The 24,345-nt window shown below is 43.6% G+C and overlaps 1 protein-coding gene across 1 annotated transcript in view; it reads left to right on the plus strand.

Annotated features, from left to right (window-relative positions):
- The window catches only part of ofcc1 (orofacial cleft 1 candidate 1), a 149,234-nt gene that overhangs the window by 42,722 nt on the left and 82,167 nt on the right, over positions 1-24,345 (plus strand). The window contains exons 6-7 of the mRNA XM_067977282.1: positions 10,798-10,886; positions 16,896-17,020. Of these exons, the coding sequence (XP_067833383.1) occupies positions 10,798-10,886; positions 16,896-17,020 (214 nt within the window). The remainder of the gene's footprint in view (positions 1-10,797; positions 10,887-16,895; positions 17,021-24,345) is intronic.

Genomic DNA, 24,345 nt, shown 5'->3' on the forward strand with positions numbered 1-24,345 from the left:
TCTATAAAGAATGGGTTTACGATTTTGTTTTGCGTAGTGCACAGAGGAAATCTTTCCAAGTGCCTACAAAAAAATTGAAATGCTCACCCAGCCCATTTTGTTATGGTCTTTGTCTCCCTACATCTAGTTGTAGCAGCATGAAATCATGTCCATGTACTGTACTAAATTGTTGATAGTAATAAAGAGATGCTGAAGATTTCTATCTCTATATTATCAAAGGCATAGGTGCAGTAAATTATATGTTTAATTATGGCATTAAACATTAGAGTAGTATTATGGCAAAAGCTCAATACAACGGAACAAACTAGCTGATTGCCAGTTTTAAAGTTCTCTTAAGTATAGGGGACTTACCAATGTGTTTTGTTGAATATACTTGAAAGTAAGATGTGACTTAGCATGGGTTTTGCTTGTAATACTTTTGCTGCAATTACATTGCCCATCTGGTGAATTTAAAAGTTGTAACATTTTTGTGAGATGCATGGAGGTAGCATTACCTTCTTATGAGTGACTGTACAACGCACTAACAGCAACCTTTCTCCACGGAGTTCTTTTTAACATCTCCCACTATAAAATGCAAATATATGCGACAAGGTACTGAATAAGATTATTCTTTCATTCACCGCTCTGTCTCAAAGGAAGCAACTAGATTGATTTATATCCTGCAGTTAAATGTGATCCTTGTGTAAAATGAAAATTTATTTTCATGTTTAAACAACTTTGAAAGTTTTCAAAGCTAACTTCAAGCATGTTTCACTGATATATGTGGTATGTAGATGTAACCTACTGGAACGGTAAAACTTTATAACTAAATACAGCTACTCTAATTATAAATTGAATTTGACAGGCATGTTATGTTGTAACCTGGTCCATTTTAAAATGATGTTGGCTGACAACCCCATACTGCTTTCAGTGCATAGGAACATGTGGAAAAAATTGCTCTTTTACATTTCGCAGCTTGTCACTTCCTCTCCAGGGCAACCTTTGACCTCCCAAAGAGATCCTATCACCCACAAGGGAAGTATTCCCATTGGTGTAAAGGAAGCAGAGAAAGGTTTTCATGTTGTTGAGGGAGGAGAGCAAAGCAAACACAAAGAAAAAGCGAAAGAAAAAAAGGAAAAGATCTTAAAGTGCTTCCATCAGGTTGGACATCTGATTTTATTTTGTTGTCGTACATGTTACTACATTCCTTTGGACTCCAAAGGGCATAAAAATGAAATGTGATTAAATTAGCACTGTTTCCCCTTTTTCTTATTCTATTAGAAGCCAACAACAAGGAATAGTTTTCATAAGGATGGGGAAGAAAAGGTGAATTTGAACCTTAAAGGTATTGTCAGATGAATTATATGCCATGCATGTGTTGACATAATCATTCTTGTATACAGTATTCTAAATCTGTCAACTTCATATTTTATCTATTAGGGATAAAACAACTAGAGTTAAAACCACTTTTATGTAGATAAACAGTGAAAATCCAAGACAATTTTCTGTCTGCACATGTTTCAGCCACTCGAGTTAAATGAATAATTTTATCTCTGCTATGGGAATATTTTGTCCAGATGTTTACATCTGGAGTGAGAATATTCTGCAAAACATGTTGCACATTTTGCGATTTCTGCAGCATACAAAACGAAAGTAAATTGATTATTATAAGAGTAAGCATCAATTTATATTTTACAAAGTCTTCCATTGCAATTAAAATTACGCAAGAAATCGTGTGACAGAAAATTCTCACTAATCATCACTGTGAATTCCTGGCAAGTGAGTGTTCCTGACGTGTGAATCCAATTTTGTGGCAAACGACTTATTCAGCTAACAGGATTTAATTTTTTGCCTCACCACATTGATCTTTATAACACAGTAATGTTCTCAATACTTCACTATTTCACACTAAGGGGATTCAAGGGGATTGTGGCTTAATACTTCTTACAATTATTTTTTTCCCCTAACAATTGGCTATTCAAAGTTTTGATTGATTCAATAGGAATTGTAAATCATGTCAGAAATCTTGTGTTTGTGCCATTAGTTCTTGCATAAAAATAACACCTATGGTAACATTTAGCGAGGTTGCTTTGATAATATAGACAGTGATTCTTGCAGTCTGGAATGTGACTCTATCCTAACACTTTCAGTATGCTAGAACTCAAGTCTCTGTTTCCCATATATTTGAAAGGAGAATGGATTTTTTTTTTGAGAAGTGTATTTATAGCTGCTTATAATGATTGCTTTCTAATATGAAGACTCCAGCATGCCCATACGGTCATGAACAAAATGAAATTCTAGCTTCTCCAAGCACAGTCACAATCTGTGCTTACTGTTTTTATTCAGCTAAGAGGGTAAATTGTAAGACTTTGGAGGGATAAGTGTGCCGAGTACAGAGAGAGCTAATCATTCGCTTCTGGAATCCGAAAGAGCCACTGTAGATCCAATCTTCTTTTTTCATCAGGCCTTTCTTTTTTTCCCCATTTTTCCATTTCTAGATTTGACCACTGGCATGCACCTCATCCCTGCTTAGAGGACAGACTGATGATTGACTTCATGTTCTCTGCTTGTGTGGCTCTGTAGTGCCTGAGATTAGTCTGCGCTAACTCTTCTAATTCTGCCCTTTCTCTGTTGGGAAGCACTTGGCTTCTGCACATCACTTCCCCAGGAAGACACAGTGCACCTGTCGAGATCAGAAAGTCACGTATGGGGAAATGGCAGGTTTGAACCTGCATTGCACCATTCCACGACTTGGCGTGTTTGACCCCCAGTGCACTGTGCTACCATGCCATTAGGGTCCTCTTATTAGTAATGTACATGATAAGACAAGTTGCTTTGTTTAGGAACAATAAATATATTTGGAAGACAGAAACAATATGCCTTCAGTTTAAAAAATATTTTTGACGGAGTTGGTAATGTATTTATTATAATGATAATACTAGAAGCAACATGAGGAGAAACATTTTTTTAATGCAGAGAGCTGTTATGATCTGGAATACACTGCCTGAAAGGGCAGTGGAAGCAGATTCAATAGTAACTTTCAAAAGAGAATTGGATAAATACTTGAAGGGAAAAAATTTATAGGGCTGTAGGGAAACTGCAGGGGAGTGGCACGAATTGGATAGCTCTTCCAAAGAGCCGGCACAGGCATGATGGGCTGAATGGCCTCCTTCTGCGCTGTAACATACCATGATGCTACTATGATACTACATATGATAGTTATTGTATTCATATTGAATACTGTTTAGTATTATTATCTGTATCCTATCAATCATTTCAGAATGGGAACAATTTTCTTTCCTCCATTGCAATCCTTGCTATATTCATGCCCTGGAGGACTGTTTTATTGCAGACTGCAAGGGCTCGATTTTTGGACATTCGAGCTGGCGGGTTCGTGGCGGGGGGGGCTCCGAAAATCGGGGGTTCCTGGGGTGGGTCCGGAGCCCGGCTCCAACCCACCCACTTCCAGGTTCCCCAGTGACGCGCTTAGATGCGCACGCAGCCCTCGCATGCGGGACTCCCACCGGCAATTAAAGCCAGCGGGATCCCACGTAAGGCAATTAATGTGATAGTTCAGGTCAGTAGCAGACCTGATTTGTAGGATATTTTAGGAGGGGTGGGATTTTCATCTCAACTGAGCGTGTTTCCCCTACTGGGGGAAACACTCCCAGTTGAAATGGACGTGTTGCAGCCACCAGCCTGTGGCAGCTGCAAAGGTCCATTTGACAGGTGGTGGGGGGAGACCCTCACTCATTGCAGGAGGTCACTCTGTCACTTTGGACAAAGCTTGGCCTCCACCACCCTCCTCCTAACAATAAAATTCACCAACTTGGAACCTCAACCCCAGTGTGCAGACACATTTACCTACCTTGCTGACTCCCTCAAACGTACATCTTCTGGATGGGGGCCGCCATAGCTGCAGGCATGACCTCCTCGGAGGACGAACAGCATCACCAGCCTCGCCGGCCACGCCGTCCACCTCTGACCCGTGGAGCTCCACAACACAGTGCTGTGACACAGCCACCTGCACAGCAGGAGGGAGGGCAACCGCAGGGAGAGATGCAGAAGGCACTACCCTTGCCACAGGATCTACAGATCGAGGCTCAGCTTCCTGGATCTTTCTGAGCAGCAGTGCACACGGAGGCTCAGAGTCACTCGACATGTAGTCGTAGACATCTGCAGCCTTCTTCATGCCGAGCTGCTCCCGGCTGGCCCGAGCACCATCTTCTTACCTGTCGCTGTCAAAGTCACCACTGCCCTCAACAACCTCTCCTCTGCATCATTCCAGGGTGCCACCGGGGACATCGCCGACGTCTCTCAGTCGTCTGCACAAAAGAGCCCTGCAAATACACCTACACCCACTCTGCAGTGACACAATGGGTGGCATCAGTTGTGGGTCTTCATGGTGATCCTCAGGAAAGGGCATTATTGCACAAGATTTGCAAAGACGTGGCAGTAGTAGTGACAATATAATATGTAATGTGAGTTGATCAGAAATCAAATATAAGTAAAAACCATGACAAGATTTGCAAAGACGTGGCAGTAGTAGTGACAATATAATATGTAATGTGAGTTGATCAGAAATCAAATATAAGTAAAAACCATGACAAACCCTCAAACACCGTTGTGCATCCCCTTCATGCTCATGATACGTTTGCCTTACGCTTCCTACTGCACATATGTGATGCATGCCCTGTGGCTGCAGCACAGGTAGTGGCAGGTTGGGTGAGGCTGACCGTGAAAGAGATGCATGAGAGGGTGAGTATGAGACAGAGCCATGAGATTGTATGAGGATTGGGTTGAGTGGCAGTGGTGGGATGAGTATTGGCGAGGTGAGTAAGTGCAGGTAAGATGTGGATGAGCTTTGAGTGGGTGTGAAGAGTGATGTGATAGAGTAGTGTTGGCAGTGCAGAAGGAGATGTGGGGTGGGGGCGGTGATGTGGTAGACGGAGTGTAGGGGAATGAGTAAGTGTGTTCACTTCGGCTGACCTGCTTAGGTCATTGAATCGCCTCCTGCACTGTATGCAGGTGCGTGATATGTTGGTGGTGCTGCTGACCTCCTCTGCCACCTCGAGCCAGGCCTTCTTGGCGACAGAGGCAGGCCATTTCCTCCCGTCCATCGGGGAGAAGATCTCTGTCCTCCCCCTCCTCCTCACCCCATCTATTGAATACAGGAGTTGGGATGTCTTGTTGAAGTTGTACAGGACATTAGTAAGGCCACACTTGGAATACTGTGTACAGTTCTGGTCACCCTATTATAGAAAGGATATTATTAAACTAGAAAGAGTGCAGAAAAGATTTACTAGGATGCTACCGGGACTTGATGGTTTGACTTATAGGGAGAGGTTAGATAGACTGGGACTTTTTTCCCTGGAGAGTAGGAGGTTAAGGGGTGATCTTATAGAAGTCTATAAAATAATGAGGGGCATAGATAAGGTAGATAGTCAAAATCTTTTCCCAAAGGTAGGGGAGTCTATAACGAGGGGACATAGATTTAAGGTGAGAGGGGAGAGATACAAAAGGGTCCAGAGGGGCAATTTTTTCACTCAAAGGGTGGTGAGTGTCTGGAACAAGCTGCCAGAGGCAGTAGTAGAGGCGGGTACAATTTTGTCTTTTAAAAAGCATTTGGACAGTTACATGGGTAAGATGGGTATCGAGGGATATGGGCCAAGTGCAGGCAATTGGGACTAGCTTAGTGGTATAAACTGGGCGACATGGACATGTTGGGCCGGAGGGCCTGTTTCCATGTTGTAACTTCTATGATTCTATGATTCTATAATAATACCTGGAGTGAGGCATCATTAAACCTGGGATCATCCTTCCCCCTAGGCTGCTCCATGCTGTAATTTTGGCTCCTGTCTGCAGCATCAGTCAGTGGAGGATTGCCCCTTTAAATAAGGCTCCTCCAGCTGACAGTCCACGATGCTGGTGCGCAGTCCACCCGCTGCGCAGCTTTCCAGCGCGAAACCCGGAAGCCAAGGTAAGTGGCTTCGATTAGGCTGCGATAGCGTGCGGAGCACCCCAAATTCACTGGGCACGTTACCCACGCGCCCAGTCGACCCCCCGCTGTCAACCCGCCTCCCTCCTAATATCGAGCCCCAAGTCTCTGTCCAACCTCTATTCAGAAAAATGAGTAAGAATTTTAAATCTGAAAAACCACATTTTTGTGAGTGAGTTGTTCGGATAGATAAGTCAAAGATCTCTGGTACTTTACAAGAGAAATTGTAGCTTGAGTTTAAACGATGCAGTGCAGCAACTACCCGCACAAGAGCTCTCTGTTTCCTCTTAAATCAAATGAGAAGCAGATCCTTGTTATTTGCAGCATGCTGATTGTGTGATGACATTCCCAGCACACTGCGGGGATGTCCTAAGAGTGTTCCAGACAGTGTGAATTTAAACAAACCTTATTAATGAAATCAGCTTGTAAATATGTGCAGCTGAATGATGATTAAATGGGATCCAGGGTTATTGTCGTAGCGTTAACATCTCATCGACACAACATTTCTAAACTATTCATAGCTGTAAACTTCTATCATACTACTTTATTTTAATCTGATGAGAGCCTGAGTCTCTCTTTTTCTTCTGTTATTTTTCTCTTCTCCCTATCTCTGTAACATCCTCCAACCCTATAACCCTCCAAGGTCTTGGTGCTCCTCCAGTTCTGGCCTCTTGCACATCCCCGATTTTAATCGCTCCACCATTGGCGACCGTGCCTTCAGCTGCCTGGGCCCTAAGCTCTGGAATTCCCTCCCTAAACCTCTCCGCCTCACTACCTCTCCTTAAAACCTACCTCTTTGACCAAGCTTTTGGTCATCTGTCCTAATATCGCCTTATGTGGCTCAGTGTCAAATTTTGTTTGATAATCGCTCCTGTGAAGCGCCTTGGGGTGTTTTACTCCGTTAATGGCGCTGTAGAAATGCAAATTGTTGTTGTTGTTTTTTCCCTACTCTCCTTGGCCATGCATCAGACGCAGACAGGTGTGCAGACTGCTCTCAGGCCTCTGGTATTGAGTACTGCTAATGATTTTCCAATTTCGACTTGCCAGTTTCCCACAGCAATGTGGCTTAGACCAGGAACTGAGTGGTGTTGAGGAAGTGCAGTTTATTCCATTGGTGAGGATAAGTGTGGCAAAGTACTCATAAGTTATCAGACCTTCCTCACTCATGGAATAAACTGAAGGTTGGATAGCCTCTATTTATAATTTTAACTCTTGCAGTTTGCTGAAAACTCCAAAAACAAACGTAAAACATTCTTAGAGAAATGGTATTTTCCATTGTAAGTTTGGCTGCTGCATAAAATACTCCCCTTAATAATGCACAGTTAGAAATATTCAGCTAACAAAATATAAACAGTTGTTGATGACAGAATTGTTATTCCAGTTTGTGCTCATTTGTCAGACAAGAGTGATACTCTATCTGAAACATGAAATGTAGTTATTAAGTTTGTTTTTCCAATGTTCTCCCTCTTCTCCTGAAGGCACTGACTCATGCTGGGCTATGATGGGTGTTGTAAACAATTTACAACACCCATCACCTGACGAAGGAGGTAGCCTCCGAAAGCTTGTGAATTTAAAATAAAATTGCTGGACTATAACTTGGTGTTGTAAAATTGTTTACAATTGTCAACCCCAGTCCATCACCGGCATCTCCACATCATGATGGGTGTTGGCAGTCCTGCTGCACTTGGCCCAAATGGCCATTCTTCATGTATAAGCCTAGGCGGTGAGCGTATGTACCCATAGAGGCATCCACACTCGCTCTTTCTAGCAGATGGTTACAGAACAGTGATCAGGACTGGGAATCCTGGCTAATTTTCTTCCTTTCCTTAGCCCGGGGAGGCTGAAGGCACTGTGGTAATCATGACATCTCAGCTCAGATCAACTAAGTTGGCAAAGACAATAGATCAATCCTTGGATGTACCTGGTCTATACAGCTCATAAATACAACGTGCAGTATATTTACCCACTGATATATGGAAGAGCTTTTTTTTTAGCAGCCAATAAAGGTGGATAATATTGCACCTCCCTAAGTATTAGATTCCATAGGGTTCTGACGAAGGGTCATAGACCTGAAACATTAACCCTACTTTCCCCTCTCCACAAATGCATCCAGATCGGCTGATGCATTTTTGCTTTTTGTTAGATTCCGTTTATCATGCTTGTATTTTTTTTGTTGGCTGTCTGCTAATTAAGCTCTGAAGACTTTGCACCATAGCAGAAAATGCACAGCAAAGTTACACTATCATGCAAAGTTGAGATCTTTGGCAAGTACTAAAATGCCACAGATAACTAAGTTTAAACTTATGGTTTGTGAATACTGCGTGTGAAATGTGATATTCATTTACCATTACACAAAGTATGTGGATGTTAACCTAAGTGCTTTAGGTGTCTTGCTGATTGTGCGCCTTTATTCAGAGTAGCTGATTATAGTAGATATATTTGAATCCCGAAGCGAAAGAAAAATTATATCGGTTTAGAATTTTCCATATTTATTATATTGCTGTGACTGGCTGCAAAAGAAATTTCTTGTATTGCAATTTTTGCATGTATCAAGCAAAGGTTTACTTAATTAGAACCTCCAGGCAATGAAGAATTCTTTTTTACATTCTGTGGGTCTTAATATGCTAAATAATGCAAAGCTTCGACTCTTCAAGCATGAGACACACATCTGGTGGCTTAACATTTAAATTACAGAAAAAACACTTTGGTAGTAATTTTCTAGGAAGAGAAGAATGGAAGTTGTATTACAACTAAATTTAATTTCTTTTTAGATTTTTCATCTCCTCTAATTGCGAGTGTTTGACTGATTTTCCTTATATGTTTTATTCAGATCTTGGTGCAAATTATATTGAACTTCAATTTGAGTAGCTCCTCACTGTTGTTGCAGTAGAGAAATTATTGTTATTGCGTTTTATTTAGCAAATTATTACAAGATATTTGGAGAGTAGGAGTTGAAATGAATTCAGCCAGCCACAGTTGCAGCATTGGATAATATTATTGAATCTTGAGCAGAGACGAAAACAGAGGAAAAATTGAGCTGCCTTGGAAAGAAATTGGACTGACTTTGTGTTTTTTTTAATGCTTGAGAAAAAATAGAAAGGCTTTAAAAAAATTAAAAATACTCAAATATGTAAAATTCAGTTTGAAGTCTCCTATACTTTTAACAAATATTCTGTGTACTAACAGAACGTGGGTTCAGACCTTTAACTTAAAAAGCATATAACAGCAATAGCGCTGTACGTTTTTTGTGTGTACTGTATGGATGAAGTAATAATCACAAGCTGAACTACAATCACCTGCGCAAACGACATAGCAGCAAGACTTGTTATTTCTGTAGCAGTGCGGACCTATGATTTTATCAACACGTGCGCTGTCTGTGCAAAGTAAATGTATATAAAGCAAAACTGCGCACAAGAGCAGTAATTGTCTTGCATGTTAGTCTATATCGCTTTAAAAACATTTAAATGGGAGGCGACATCCTCCAATTTAAGTTTTATTACTGTAACGTTCTGGACTGGTGGGAACGATTTCATTGAAAAGCTGCATTATGAGACCAAAGCATGGCCATGCTGAACATTCATTACATTGCTATTCCTATCAAACCATAATACTATTAACTATTCATTTCAGCTTGTAGATCAAGACATACATTTAGAAACACTGTAAGTGAATAACTAATTATTGTTTGATTCATTGGTTTGGATTGTATCCTTCCCTGATCAATAAAGTAAGGTAGAAAACAAAGGGGAAAGATTTCCTCTGTGTGTTAACAAAATCACAAACCCATTTATAAAGAATTAATTTCGATGTTGTTACCATTACACACTGAGCAAATTTTCCCTTAATAAGAGAAAATTGTATCTCAAGGTCTAAAACAATATACGGTGAGATTTCTTCACTTTGTTTTTTTTTAATTGCTTGATTAACAGACCAGGTTAACTCTCTAGACACTAAATTTCCTCCATAGCTTTCAAAACACAAATATTTCACGTTTGCAAATGCTGTAAAGTAGCATTAAAGAAATCTGTATAATGGCCAATTTTTTTTATTATTTACAATAGTCTCGGAAATAAACTCAATGAAAATGTGATAGCATTTTATTGATACAGTGCTCCCAATGTAATCACTCCGAGTCTTGACTTTTACAACTACTAGAATTGATTACAGAACTATGAGGGGAGATTGCCTGTGGTTGCTTTTTCCAATGAAATCACCACTGTTTTCGAAAAGAATTTGTGTGTATGATTCTGTTAGAATACCAAACAGAGGAAATCTTCACAGATGCATTCACAGGGTCACTACACATAGTGACCAGAAGAATTCTTACTCCCTTGTGTAGTCCCTGTTTCAACAAAAATGGCTGACAATTGAGTAACATCAGAAAATAAGGAATAATGAATTGCCGCTCAGCCCATTGAATTCACACTTATAGGAACTTTATTCATCTTTGCTTTCCCCTCGTGTTGTCATATTTTCTGCTCTCACAGTTGTGCTTTCATCCCTTTTTAACACCTTAAGTCACTTCGGTTTGCCCATCAAATCCTGGTCTTTTTCGCCCTCTAATCCCTTCTGAGACAAGTACTTGTCCCACTGTTTTATCAATGTGTTATTGCACTAACTGCGCAGATGGCAGTTTACTCAAATTTTCTACGAGCATCCTGAAGAGAAAAAGCCATCGTGTCCTTTCATTCTGCTCCCTGAATCAATTCTGAATGGCCTCGTCATAACAATTTGATCGGTTGCAATGGAAAATTTGTCATTAACAGAACAATAGATAAAATGTCTTAACTGTGTTTTTGCTTATTTATTTTATATTGCAGCAGAGGATTCCTGTGGAATTGACACTGACTGTGAGAAGAAATTTGATGAGCTGATCACAGCGACTGGAGAGAGTGGAATGTACTACAAGGTGAGAGTGTTGTCCTGAATACTTTACGCTGTACAAGTGCACATGCCTGCAATTGTTAGGTAAGATTTGTCAAAATACATTTCACACCCAAAGGTATTTGCTGTCTTCAAAGCTGGATTTGATGTGTTTGACAAGCCAAAGCGAGTGACATTTTGTGAAATCAGCACTGCCAGCCAACCCTTTATTGTTGAGAACACACCTTCTCCTGAGATGTAAGAAGACTTTGATGAAATTAATCAAAGTCAGTAGTTAACCTGCCAGCCTTTGAAGTGGTAATCATATTTTTTTCTTACTGTGCCCCCTCAAAATATTTTTCTGTAAAGATTCAGATTTTGGCAAATAGTATGTCACCACTGTATTAAAAGAGACATAGCATTCAATGTAAAAAAAAATGAATAGCCGACTTTCATTCCTCCTAAGGGTGTGTGTGTCTTTTAAAAAAAAAATAGCTTTCCTTTTCCCCCCATTTTTCTGCCAAGTTTCTTCCCATCTCCTCTCTTTAGGTTGTTGCTTCTTCCTGGAGTACAGTACTGTCAGTACCTGATGCACATCAGTAACACACCCAAGCGGCCATTCTTCATACTTGATAGACAGTGAATTTGATCATAAAGTCATTTCAACTAAGCTTGATCCTATTTTTCAATTTTTTACTAAAGACATAGGCCTCGATTTGAACTCCACCTGCCTGGCAGAAATCAGGTGAGGGGGGCGGGGAGGGGGGTGCAATTTAAATAGGGTGGGGGGACTTACCCACTCCTTTCTCACCCTGATCTGGCCGACTCCAATTTTAATTTGCAGACGGCAAGCACACTTGCCCCTAGCCAGCGGGGTCCTCTCTAAATAAGCAAGTCTGCAATGTTAGCTAACAATCGCAGGCATGTGCACTTGACGCCACTGGGGCCCGATCTGCTATTTTAATCTGTGGCCTAAGCGGGGGAGCAGCTCCCGCCTGCTGGCCAGGCAGGCATTCCTGCCAGATTCGGGTGGGAGTCCAATCTTGCACATGTAAATGAAGCCCGGGAGCGAATATCTTTCCGGGACTCAGCATGCAAGCTTGTCGATCGCCCTACTCCCCAACCCCCCACCCTGAGCTAAAATCGAGGCCGTGTTTTTCATTCAATGTGTTGTTTTCTATTTGTTTTAATAGAAATCCCTCTCTGGCTGAGCATGCAAAAATTTAAGAATTACTTTTCAATGCACGCCACTTAACCAGACTCTGTGAAGGATCCTGAATTAAGATGTAGCCCTATTTCTGGAGGTCCATAGTATGGCCTGTGGACATGTGCAGCCAGTGTGTCCTGATAATACAACCCACAAAACCCAGGCAACTCATATTCTGTTGGTGCTTTTAAGAGAAAATATTGCAATGCTGGTTAGTTAAAATTGATGACCGGATAATCAGGAGCACTGCGAACTGGGCGTGCTGACTCCTATACTTGATTCTCTGATCCACACTTGCATCAAACAAAATTCCACACTGGGAGCCCAGCCTCGCAAAATTAGCCCTTTTTTTGTTAACTTGCTGGCTTGTACCCGTTGAGTTTCATGGGGTTGGAGGCCTGGAGAGTGCTGCTCTTAATGCTGTTGCCTCAGTGGTGGCTAAATCTTAATTCAGAACACCAGAATCTGTTGGTGTTCGCGGCTTGAGATATGTGAAAATTAATGGGAACATTCATTTAAACTTTATAGTCTAGAAATTACTGTCGGCAATATTAGCACATGAACGCTTAACTTATTCAATGACGTTCCTCAGGTTGTTATTTTATAACAGGCATTAACCCATTTATCTCTCCCTTTTCTAACTTTGGTTTTCTCTTTCTATAAGCCTCTTGTTCCCTTGTACTTCATACTTGCCTAACACTCACTTTCTGTTTCTCTGTCTGTATGTCTCTCTCTTTATGTCTATATGTCTTGGTTACTGTTTCTTTCTGTAAAACTCCCAATATGTCTCTCAACCATTTTCTATGCCTTCTACTCTGTATGTCTTTCTCCCTTTCTCTATCTCTGCTTTTAATACCCCTTCCCATGAATACCTGGAGTCAAACAACTCATGGCGCCCATCTTCTGACTGGCACAGAAATTATCTGTGGTCTCCCTGGCTATGCACAAGAGAGGTTTGGGGCAGAGAGGCCAGGCACAGAGAGAACGGGGAGGTTGAACGCTAGTTGGGCAGTCAGTGACTGGGCTGGGAAGGAGGGGAAAGACCAAGCAGTGTATCGGGAATAGTGAACAAGAACTGAGATGGGAACGTACAATCAGTGCCCGGTAATCATGTGCCCAATAATTCACCAGAAGTCAAATAAAAGGGAAGAAAAGTGCAAATGCTGAAAATCTGAAGCACACAGCAGGTCAGTCAGCATCCACTGAGAGAAAAGCGTAGGTTAACGTTTCAGTCAGTGTCTGTCTTCAGAACAGTCACTTGGGTGAGCACAGGACAATCAAATCTGTGGGACACGACAGTCAGTGAAGGGCACAATATTTTACACGTTAATACAATATTTTGGGCAGGAAAGGACCCATCCTTTACTTTACTTTACTTTTTGTCTGTCTGTCTATCTATCTAACTATCTTTATAGCTGTAATATATTAAAAATCTTACATCTGAATGCACTTTCTGTCAATTTTTTCTTAATATAAATTCCTATATTAACACTTATAATGGAAACGGTCTATGGAAACATGTCATCCTATGGAAACTTGTCATCCTATGGAAACTTGTCATCCTATGGAAACTTGTCATGCTATAATAATAAACTTGTCATGCTGTAACCTCCCCTTATAGAAGTGCTGCAGCTGATGACAACACTTGATAGTTTGTCCCCGTGTGCAGCACCATGAGTGATCAACTAGTTTCTTCTTTAAAATCTTGCATCTGCATGCAATTCCTCTCTGCATGACTTAACTTCCTATTGTCATGTTTTGTCCCATGTTTTGGACCTTTTCCCATTACAGATTCCAATGTCCAAATTTATAATGGGTTCTGCCTATGTAAACCCATCACTCTGACTGCACAATCCACAAATCACTCAAAATACTTTCTGAAATATTTTTCCATCCTCCATTTTTTCCTCACTATCTGAAATTTCTAATATTTAAAATAAAGGTTGAAACAAAATCTAAAATAAACCAATATTACATATTCCACAACAACATCGCAACGATGGGCCGAATAGTCTCCTTCTGTGCTGCATCATTCTATGAATTGTCTTTTGCATTTTTAATGCCTTCATTAAAATTTTCACTTGAAGTAAAAGTATCGACCTAGTCAATTGTATTGATGGAATATCTTTCTTTAGAATTTAACACTTACTGCTCAGTTACTTTTCTTCAAATAATTTTGTGAAACAAAGGGACAATTTTCAAAAGCTTTAGTGAGGCAAAATTTATGTCAGGATTTTTTAAAGAGAGGCTGTGCCTCTATGGGCTCGAATTTAGCAGGCCTGCGGGTTCCCAGCGGGTGGTCCTCCGGGAGCGTGGTCAACACGCTCGGCGAAATTAGTGGGTTGCCCACGCGATCGTAGCAGGCAACACACTAATAGGAATCAATTACCTGCTCCTCCGGGGTCCACGGCGCTGGCCTGCGCGTCGGTCGGGCTGCGCATGCGCAGTACGATCTGTCAGCTGGAGGCTCTCTAGTTAAAGGGGCAGTCCTCCACTGACAGATGCTGCAACCAATGGAACAAATTGCAGCATGGAGCAGCCCAGGGGGAAGGCTGCTCCCAGTTTAATGATGCCTCACCCCAGGTATCATCAGATGGGGTGAGGAGGAGGGGGAGGACACAGATCTTCCACCCGGCGGGCGGGAGGAAGCGGCCTGCCTCTGCCACCAAGAAGGCCTGGCTCGAGGTGGCAGAGGGGGTCACCTGCGCCACCAACATATGGCCCACCTGCTTACAGTGCAGGAGGCGCTGCAATGACCTCAGTAGGTCAGCCGCAGTGAGAACACGAAGTCTTTCCCCTACACTCCATCTGCCACAACACTGCCCCCACCCCACATCTCCTTCGGCACCGCCAACACTATTCTGTCACATCACCCTTCATACCCACTCAAACCCCATCCTCATCTTACCTCCACCTACTCACCTCGCCAGTACTCATCCTGCCACTAACACGCAACCCAATCCTCATACAATCTCATTGCTCCATCCCATACTCACCCTCTCGTGCATCTCCCTCACGGCCAGCCTCACTCAACCTGCCACCACCTGTGCTGCAGCCACAGGGCATGCATCACATATGTGCAGTAGGCAGCGTAAGGCAAACGTGTCGTGAGCATGAAGGGGGTGCACAAGGGTGTCTGAGGGTTTGTCATGGGTGTTACCTATATTGAATTTCAGAGCAACAAACAGCACACATTATATTGACACCACCACTGCCATGTCTCCGCGAATCCTGTCCGTTGTGTCCAATAATGCCCGCTCCCGGGTATCACTATGAGGACCCACCACTGATGCCACCCATCGTGTTACTGCAGAGTAGGTGCAGGTGTATTTGCAGGGCTCGTCCGCGCAGACGACTGAGAGACATCGGCAGTGTAGCAGGCTGCACCCTGGAAGGATGCGGAGGAGAAGGTGTGGAGGGCAGTGGTGACTTTGCCAGCGACAGGTAAGCAGTTGGTGCTGGGGCCAGCCAGGAGCAGCTCGGCATGAAGGAGGCTGCAGATCTCCACGACTACATGTCGAGCGAATCTGCACCTCCCTGTGCTCTGCTGCTCGGAGAGGTCCGGGGAGCTGCGCCTCGGTCTGTGGACCCTGTGGCGAGGGTAGTGCCCTCTGCGATGCGTCTCTCTCTGCGGTAGCCCTCCCTCCTGCTGTGCAGGTGGGCGTGCAACAACACTGTGTTGGGGGGCTCCACGTCTCTGCGGCGGACGGCGTGGACTGCGAGGCTGCTGGGGCTGGTCATGCTGTTCATCCTCCGAGGGTGTCCACGCACCACCCATCTGGCAGGTGTTGGTCTGAGGGGTTGTGCAGGCTAGGTGGGTGGTTCCTCGGACTGGGGCTGCGGTTTCGTGTCGGTCTGTCCTCTGGCTTGGCGGGGGGTGGTGGGGGGCAGGGGTTGCCCTATGTGACGCGGTGGCCTCCTGCGTGGGTGAGGGCTCTCCCCCGTGGAGCGCACCTTGGCACCTGCCACAGGCTGCTGGCTGCAACACGCCTGGTTGGAGAGAGACTGTTTCCCCCAGTGTGTGAAGCTCACTGCCTTGAACCTAAAATCCCACACTTCCTCTTTTGACAGCTGATTCAGCTCATTAACTGACCTCAACAAGCAAGGTAAGTACTCTCAAGTGGAACCCCGCTGGCTTTAATTGCCTGCGGGATTCCCACCAGCGGGGCTTGCGCGCACAGCCCCGCACGTCAGCGCAGTACCCAGAAGTGGCCGGGATTTCGTCGCGATCCGGTCACGTGACCGGACATCGGGATTTTCCGGGCCCCCCCGCTGGAAACCCGCCGGAAACCCGACGCCAAAATCGAGCCCTATGTCTCTGTGCAAAAACAGTGCAATGATTACACACTGGTTTTGTGTTCTATCCACTTCGGAAAGTGTATTAAGCTGAAGGGCAGTCAGAGGGGAAAAGGGTCTTTCTTCATTTAAGGTTTGTTTCCCAAAACACCAGTTGAAGCCAACTAAGTATCTCAGCTGTGTCGCTGCGTCTATTCTGCTAAAGTTACGGTCAGAGAGCAGGAGAACTCCCACGGAAATTCAACCCCCTGAACATCAATGCACTTTTCTTGCTTTCTTAAAACAAAATCAAAAAATACAAGTGTGCAGTTTGATTTTACTTTTCACCGTTATACTATCACAAACTAGGCCCTTCTTGGTATAAGAAAAACACAAAAAAAAAGATTGAAAACACTGTAGGGTAGATTTTCTGAGTACTCGCCTGTGGCAAGGTATCTGGCCCGTCACGGCCGAGAAGTTAACGCGCCCTCAGTTGCTCTTTGTGCAAAATGGTAGTGTTGCACCCGTAGTTTCATGGCAGATTGATAATCCTCATTTTGTTTTTGTTTACAGGCCATTCATCAGAATCTGCTTGAGTTTAATACCAAAGATAAGTGTCAAAGTCCTGCTGAAAAAAACAGATTTCCACAGGTGCCATCAAACCTGGAGGACCAGGGCCAGTACCGATTCTCTGTAATGTGAGTTCTGCTTTAAAACTCGCCATTCTTAAAAAATAGTCTGAACTTTACCATACGTGCTTCTCCACTCCAGAAATTCTTTCATTACTTTTACTTAAGTTATCCTTTTGGCACATACAACTATGTTTAATCGGTTCCTTTTTATCTGTTGGGAAGCTCAAAGCAGGGGGATTATGGTGCCTGTTCTTTGACTGACTTGTCTGTCATTGAAAGATCAGTTTTAAAAAAAAACATGTTAATTAGTTTAGCTAAATACAAGAGTGAAGAAGTTAAAGTGCCATTGTCAAAAAAGAGCAAATCCTCCCTTTAAATACTGATGATGTGAGAAAAATGCATATGTTCTTGGCTTAACAGTGTACAAACCAGGGTGACTTTAGAAAAAAATTGTACTGGTCTTAGATTTAACTTGTTATTTTTGGGTTTCATTTCAGACATTACCATTTAAGACCTCTCCTTGAATTTAAGTAGTTTTTATACATCGTAGCCTAACTTATGGTTTGGAACTGTAAAATCTTAAAGCCTTCCAATCGCAGTTTATCATGATACTATTATATGTAGCATTGCAGTAGAAGTAAAAATTCATGTTGAACCCAGGAAAGGCATCCTTTTTGTAATATGTAACACTGAAGCAACTGCAGCCAGCTCTTAATTGAAGTTGCCAAGTTTAAAACCTTCAGAAGTCTTTGGGAGTTGATTTTAACTCGGAAAAATCGTCGCCAACGGGGTGGTGACTGCCTCAAAATAGAGTGGGGAGACTTGCCGCCCGTTGACGATGACACTCTGCCTGCTGTCTACCACCGGGCGGCTGAAGCGCCCGCCAGTTTCAGGCGGTCGGTCCATTTCAATGCACAAATCGCAGTTCCCTGACTTATATTGGATCCCAGTTGTGTGCGTCGTGCAATCTCCGACCAGTTTCACTGACGATGGAGCCAAAGTGGCCCTGAATAGGTTAAGTTTTAAATTTATTTTTGTGGGGCCAGGGGGTGCAGGAATGCTCCTCCAGGTCCCACAAAAATAATTCGGGCTTCCCCTCCGTGCTTACGGTCCCCCTTCCCTGACTTACCTTGGCTGGGCAGCCTCTGGGCTGACCAAATCCAGCAAGCTGCAATGGGGCACTCATTTAAATGAGATCCAGTACTCAAATGGATGCTGACTCTTCCCCCACCCCCCCCCCACCCCGCCCCTGCCCAAAATTGGCCACCCAAGGGTTAAAATCGACCCCTTCGTCTTAAAGCACCTTATTAAAGTGTGTATAGAGTTTTGTGTTACAGGTAGGATATACCTATCTGTACATGACTTTATCCCGCTGCAAGAAGCTTTCAATCTGCAGAATATTCCTATGTGCTATACAAAGGGGGTGTCATTTCTCTGTGCATTAGAACACATGCGTATACTAAGTTTGCATTAAGGTGCAGTCGTTTTGTGCGTTAGCTTTAAGAAGAGTGGGCTCAAATCTTTACTCAAGCTGCTAAAATTGCTCCTGGGAATCAATTGGTTTAACCCATGCTGATGCACAGATCCAGTATTAACAAGTTTGTTGCTTGTTAAGGTCTTGTTTTGCAGCAATTAACAGGAAATGTATAGAATTACCATGCTTGCCTTCAAGTGCATAGTGCCTTGGATGCCTGCATGAAAGGTACAATTAAGGCAGTGGGGAAAGTCGGTAGATGTCCAGTGTGGAGCAGAGCAGGAGTCCTTTAAATGATTGATTCAGTTGCTTCAGTCCACAACATCAGCAAAACTCCCATTGTCGGACTTGCTGGAGAGCTATAAGAACAGCAGAGGTGGGGGTAGGGAGGTCAGACGCCATGGGAGGAAGACCAACAGGGCTTGCTACGATCCAAGGCAGCGTGTCTGCCATGGGCGGCTGAGCAACTTTGACTTCTTTGAGGAGCACCGTGTAGGGGAGGCTACGCCTCACCAGGGAAGTTATAGATGAATTGTACCATCTCCTGGAATCAGACCTGCAGCTACTGTCCTACTACTCATGGGAGAAGTGGGGTTGGCACTGAACTATTTTGTTACAGAATTCAGGAAACAATGGGAAACTTAGCAGCTGCTGTGCCACTGAGCTCATTGACCTCCCATTTTGCTAGTCTGGGTGATGTTAAATTAAACAATGCGATGTCGCAGTTGGATGAGTTGTATGAAATAAGTGACATTGCTGGGGTACATGACACAAATGAATGTCCCAGTGCAGCAATTTAAGCACTTCTGAACTATTCAATGGTGGTGTCGACAGAAAATGGATGTTACTTGAACATCCAAATATTGTGTGACCATTTCCAAAGAATTCTCCCCTGAATTACTACCTGCTTTGGGGACACAACCAATGTAAAATGTGTTCTTGAATGCTACCACCTGAAATCCGCCACAAAAACTGCATCTGCATTCCCCTCCCAGAAAGCTGCCAGTTCCCTTTAAGGCACTGCAGAGCCCACTCTGCCACATATAAATAGGGTTGAAGATGCATTGGCTAACCTCTCTGCTCCATTTCTGTCCCAAACCCGCCACAAATAATTATCACTACTATCTCAGTGGCAGCAAGAGCCACTGCAAGTACCTCTTAAACAGATATCGCACTGAGGAGACCATTTTGTGTGCTGCTCCTGAAGGTTGTGTTTCTTTGCCTGAATAACAATCTTTTCAATACTTTGGAGATTGAGTCAGGACTTTTACTCAGCTCTGCTCAAAGTACTACATTGCACTCCAGAGATAGATTTCCTAATGGGAATATTTGTATTTTGATGTTATGAAGAGGAGGAGGATGAAGAAGTCATGGAAGAGGCTAAGTTGGAGGCTCTTAGAGTCAGGCATCACTGAAAATTTCTCTTCCCTGCATATAGGCATTCAGTCACCAGTGTCAACAGATTAAGAAGGTCTTAATTAAGCAGCCCCAAAGCATGAGGAGGATCCACAAGAAGGACAGGAAGTGAAACAGGAGAGCTTGCTGCCAGAGCACAACTAATCACCCAGAACTCTCAAGAAATAAAAGATGATTCACCAAATAAAGTCATTTCATACCTGCCTCACCCCCCCCCCAACCCACCCACCACATCTTCACAAAGTCCCAAGACTTCTGCCAAAATTCTTTGTAAGATGAAAGTCTACATTTCCCCTGCTGTCATCCAATTCCCAAAAGTTCAAAGTGTCCACAGAAGTGAACTCTGAACTCTAATGTAACACCCTTATTTAAAAAGGGTAGTAGGCAGAAGGCTGGAAATTATAGACCAGTTAGCCTAACATCTGTGGTGGGTAAAATTTTGGAGTCTATTATTAAGGAGACAGTAGCAGAACATTTGGATAAACATAATTTAATAGGACAAAGTCAGCATGGCTTTACGAAGGGGAAGTCATGTCTGACAAATTTGCTTGAGTTCTTTGAGGACATAACGTACCGGGTGGATAAAGGGGAACCAGTGGACGTAGTGTATTTAGACTTCCAGAAGGCATTCGACAAGGTGCCACATAAAAGATTATTGCTCAAGATAAAGAATCACTGGATTGGGGGTAATATTCTGGCATGGGTGGAGGATTGGTTATCTAACAGGAAGCAGAGAGTTGGGATAAATGGTTCATTCTTGGACTGGCAACCAGTAGCCAGTGGTGTTCCGCAGGGGTCGGTGCTGGGTCCCCAACTCTTTACAATCTATATTAACGATTTGGAGGAGGGGACCGAGTGTAACATATCAAAGTTTGCAGACGATACAAAGATGGGAGGGAAAGTGGAGAGTGAGGAGGACATAAAAAACCTACAGGGGGATATAGACAGGCTGGGTGAGTGGACGGAGATTTGGCAGATGCAATACAATATTGGAAAATGTGAGGTTATGCACTTTGGCAGGAAAAATCAGAGAGCAAGTTATTATCTTAATGGCGAGAAACTGGAAAGTACTGCAGTACAAAGGGATCTGGGGGTCCTAGTGCAACAAAATCAAAAAGTTAGTATGCAGGTGCAGCAGGTGATCAAAAAGGCCAACGGAATGTTGGCTTTTATTGCGAGGGGGATAGAATATAAAAACAGGGAGGTATTGCTGCAGTTATATAAGGTATTGGTGAGACTGCACCTGAAATACTGCATACAGTTTTGGTGCCCATACTTAAGAAAAGACATACTTGCTCTCGAGGCAGTACAAAGAAGGTTCACTCGGTTAATCCCGGGGATGAGGGGGCGAACATATGAGGAGAGGTTGAGTAGATTGGGACTCTACTCATTGGAGTTCAGAAGAATGAGAGGCGATCTTATTGAAACATATAAGATTGTGAAGGGGCTTGATCGGGTGGATGCGGTAAGGATGTTCCCAAGGATGGGTGAAACTAGAACTAGGGGGCATAATCTTAGAATAAGGGGCTGCTCTTTCAAAACTGAGATGAGGAGAAACTTCTTCACTCAGAGGGTGGTAGGTCTGTGGAATTTGCTGCCCCAGGAAGCTGTGGAAGCTACATCATTAAATAAATTTAAAACAGAAATAGACAGTTTCCTAGAAGTAAAGGGAATTAGGGGTTACGGGGAGCGGGCAGGAAATTGGACATGAATTTAGATTTGAGGTTAGGATCAGATCAGCCATGATCTTATTGAATGGCGGAGCAGGCTCGAGGGGCTGATTGGCCTACTCCTGCTCCTATTTCTTATGTTCTTATGTTCTATGTGATCAAGCATTCTTTAATTTAAACAACATAATTTACCAGGAAGTGCCAGCCCAATCCATTGTCCCTTTCTACGGTTGCTTCTGAACACTGTGACAACCCTTTGTGCCAGCTTACTGTAGTTCTTAATCTATTCCTGCTATGAAGTGCCCCCCGAGTAAGATGTGCTTGAGCGATGGGTGGCTGGCATTGTCTTCCTGGAGCCTTTGAGGTGTGAGGTGACTCTCGTCTCAGGGTAGCTGTTGTCCTAGACGGACCAGCATCTGGCAGCCTTACATTTGCAGTAACAAGGGGTGCTGGGCCCATGTCTGAAGCTCCCTCCTGGTGAAGGCACTGAAGGGGGCATTAAGGAAGAAGGTTCATTGCCGTTCTCCAGAGAGACAGAGGCATCTGTGCTCACATCTTGTAGGCCAGTCGTACTGGGCACAAAGGGTAGTCACAGTGTTCAGAAGCAATCGTAGAAAGGGACAATGGTCAGTGTCACCACGGACTGAATTGTCCCAATGAGATCTTGAAAGCCCTGTACAAGTGTGGCATTTAGGCTCACCCTCAAGGCATTTATTGAAGCATTATAGCTGCTACTCTTCCCTTAGAAGCTCTTCCTGGCATCTTGATGCTGCAGAATTCTCCCAGGCTGTCAGAGTCTCCAGGTTGTTCTGCAGGTCGTGAGAAACTTCCTGCAATGTGTTGCAGATGTGGGTAATGGACTTGCTCCCACTTATTCATCATCTCAACCACATGTGTGGAAACCGTCTCCACATCCTCCACATGAGATTGATGCTGCCTAATCATAGTTTGTTTCAAGTCTGGGCCTCTGTGATCTGGGTCTCTAGGCTCTTCAGCACTCTCCCTCTCTTCCATTCCCAGGTCCTCATTCTCACTAGTGCTCAGTGACTTACCTGGTGACAATCCTGCAGACTAACTAATTCCTCACAAGTGCTGGTGCATGCACAGGTAAGATGGCAGGACATAGCTGGTGAGGATGTGGCAGCAGCTGTGGATGTGGAAGTGCTCAGGCAGTCATCGGAGTGACCGACCTCTTCTTCTAAGGCACCCCCCCATGATGTGAAAGACAGGAAAAGCTTGTTGAGCTGGGTGGACGGTGACATTTGCTTTTGAAGAAATAGTAGGTGAGGGCATTGCAACACTTTGAGAAAGCACTTGCAGCTGAAACTACTTATGATGACCATTGCTCATCCTTTACCAACCTTCTCTTGCCAGCTTGCCTCCAACCTTGCCCTCTGCTACATGTGTTCCTGCACATCTGCCTATTAAGTCTAACGCTTCGTGCGGAATCAGGATTTTGAGTGATGGTGGTCCTCTGCTGGTTATCTTTGTGTGGCACTGGTTGTATGCTGTTTTTCCTTTGGTGGGAAAGAAGAAAATATGGTTTATGACATTGCTATGCAACCGCACACCCCTCAGCAAAGAGCCTACATTGAAGTACGTGCAAGAGGCAGGAATCTCAATTCAACAGTCATTTAGCATACTAAAACAATCATTCCAGTGTTACCAGCGCTGCTTTGGTGTGGGTGCACAACATAGCCACGGAAAGAGACATTAACCTGTTTCTGAATTAGAAGCCGCAACAAGCCATGATTCAAGAGCAGAAGGAAGATGACAGGCTGCTAGGAGAAGCAAAGCAGCTACTATAGGAAGCAGCACTGGTTTGGCAGACTCTGAAGAGTTATTCCATTGCGGCCTGCTTTTCTGTAGAATTAGATATGTTTTCTCATTCCCTTTTGTGCACTATTTCTCCCTCTTACAGTTCACCCAGAAAATAGAAATTTCAAATAGAAACCTGCATTTGCTAGTTGTCTAACGACTAATTAGTTACTGTCTTTCTTGGGAGGAGCTAAACAAAGTCTCTTTGGGGTCAAGATGGCTTCAAGGTGACATGACCATTGATGGAAGATTACCCGGGCAATAAGGAGGTTAATGAAAAGTTGTGGTGTATGTGTGTGGATGGGACATGAGTGTGAGCAGCACGTGCGGTGACTATACCATCAGTTTGTTGGAGGTTGTTAAGGTGCACCATGGTATTGCATTATTTACATATATAGGGTGAATTTGCGAGTATCTGCTCCTGGCGTGGAGTCTGTTGTAGCCCTGACTCCAACCCACGCTCCTGTCTAGCAAGGTTCCCTATCGGGGGTGGAGTCTTGCTAAATTGCCCCCACACAATTTAATTTTTACATGTTAGGATTTTATTTCTGTTTTACAGGCTTGACTTCTCTAACCTTCTCCTTATTGGTCTCCAGAGTTTCACCCCACATAAACTTCAACTCGTGCAAAATTCCTCCACTCGCAGTTGATTCCTCACTAAGTCCCACTCGCCTGTCTCTCATTCCCACCTTTGCAACTTCCTACAGCCCTTCGTGCCAGCGTGTACCCTCTGCATTTCCAACTGCAATCTCTTATTGATGCTCGCTCTGCTCCAGTTTAGCCCGAGCAGTGGCTGGCAGTGCCTTTAGTAATTGCTCCTGTCCCATTGCCAGTCTGCTTTACGTGTAGCGATAATTACACAGGAGGATCAGCAAATGTGATGGAATCGCAACATGTTTATGAAGGAATAACCTGCAATGATATATTCCGTGTCCTATCCTTGTTTTCTCACTGTCTTTCATGGTTCTCCTCTGTCTCGGCTGCAGGTTACAGGAATTCAGACACACACAATG

Source organism: Heptranchias perlo, chromosome 3 (genome assembly GCF_035084215.1).
Source record: "Heptranchias perlo isolate sHepPer1 chromosome 3, sHepPer1.hap1, whole genome shotgun sequence".
Classification (NCBI taxonomy): Eukaryota; Metazoa; Chordata; class Chondrichthyes; order Hexanchiformes; family Hexanchidae; genus Heptranchias; species Heptranchias perlo.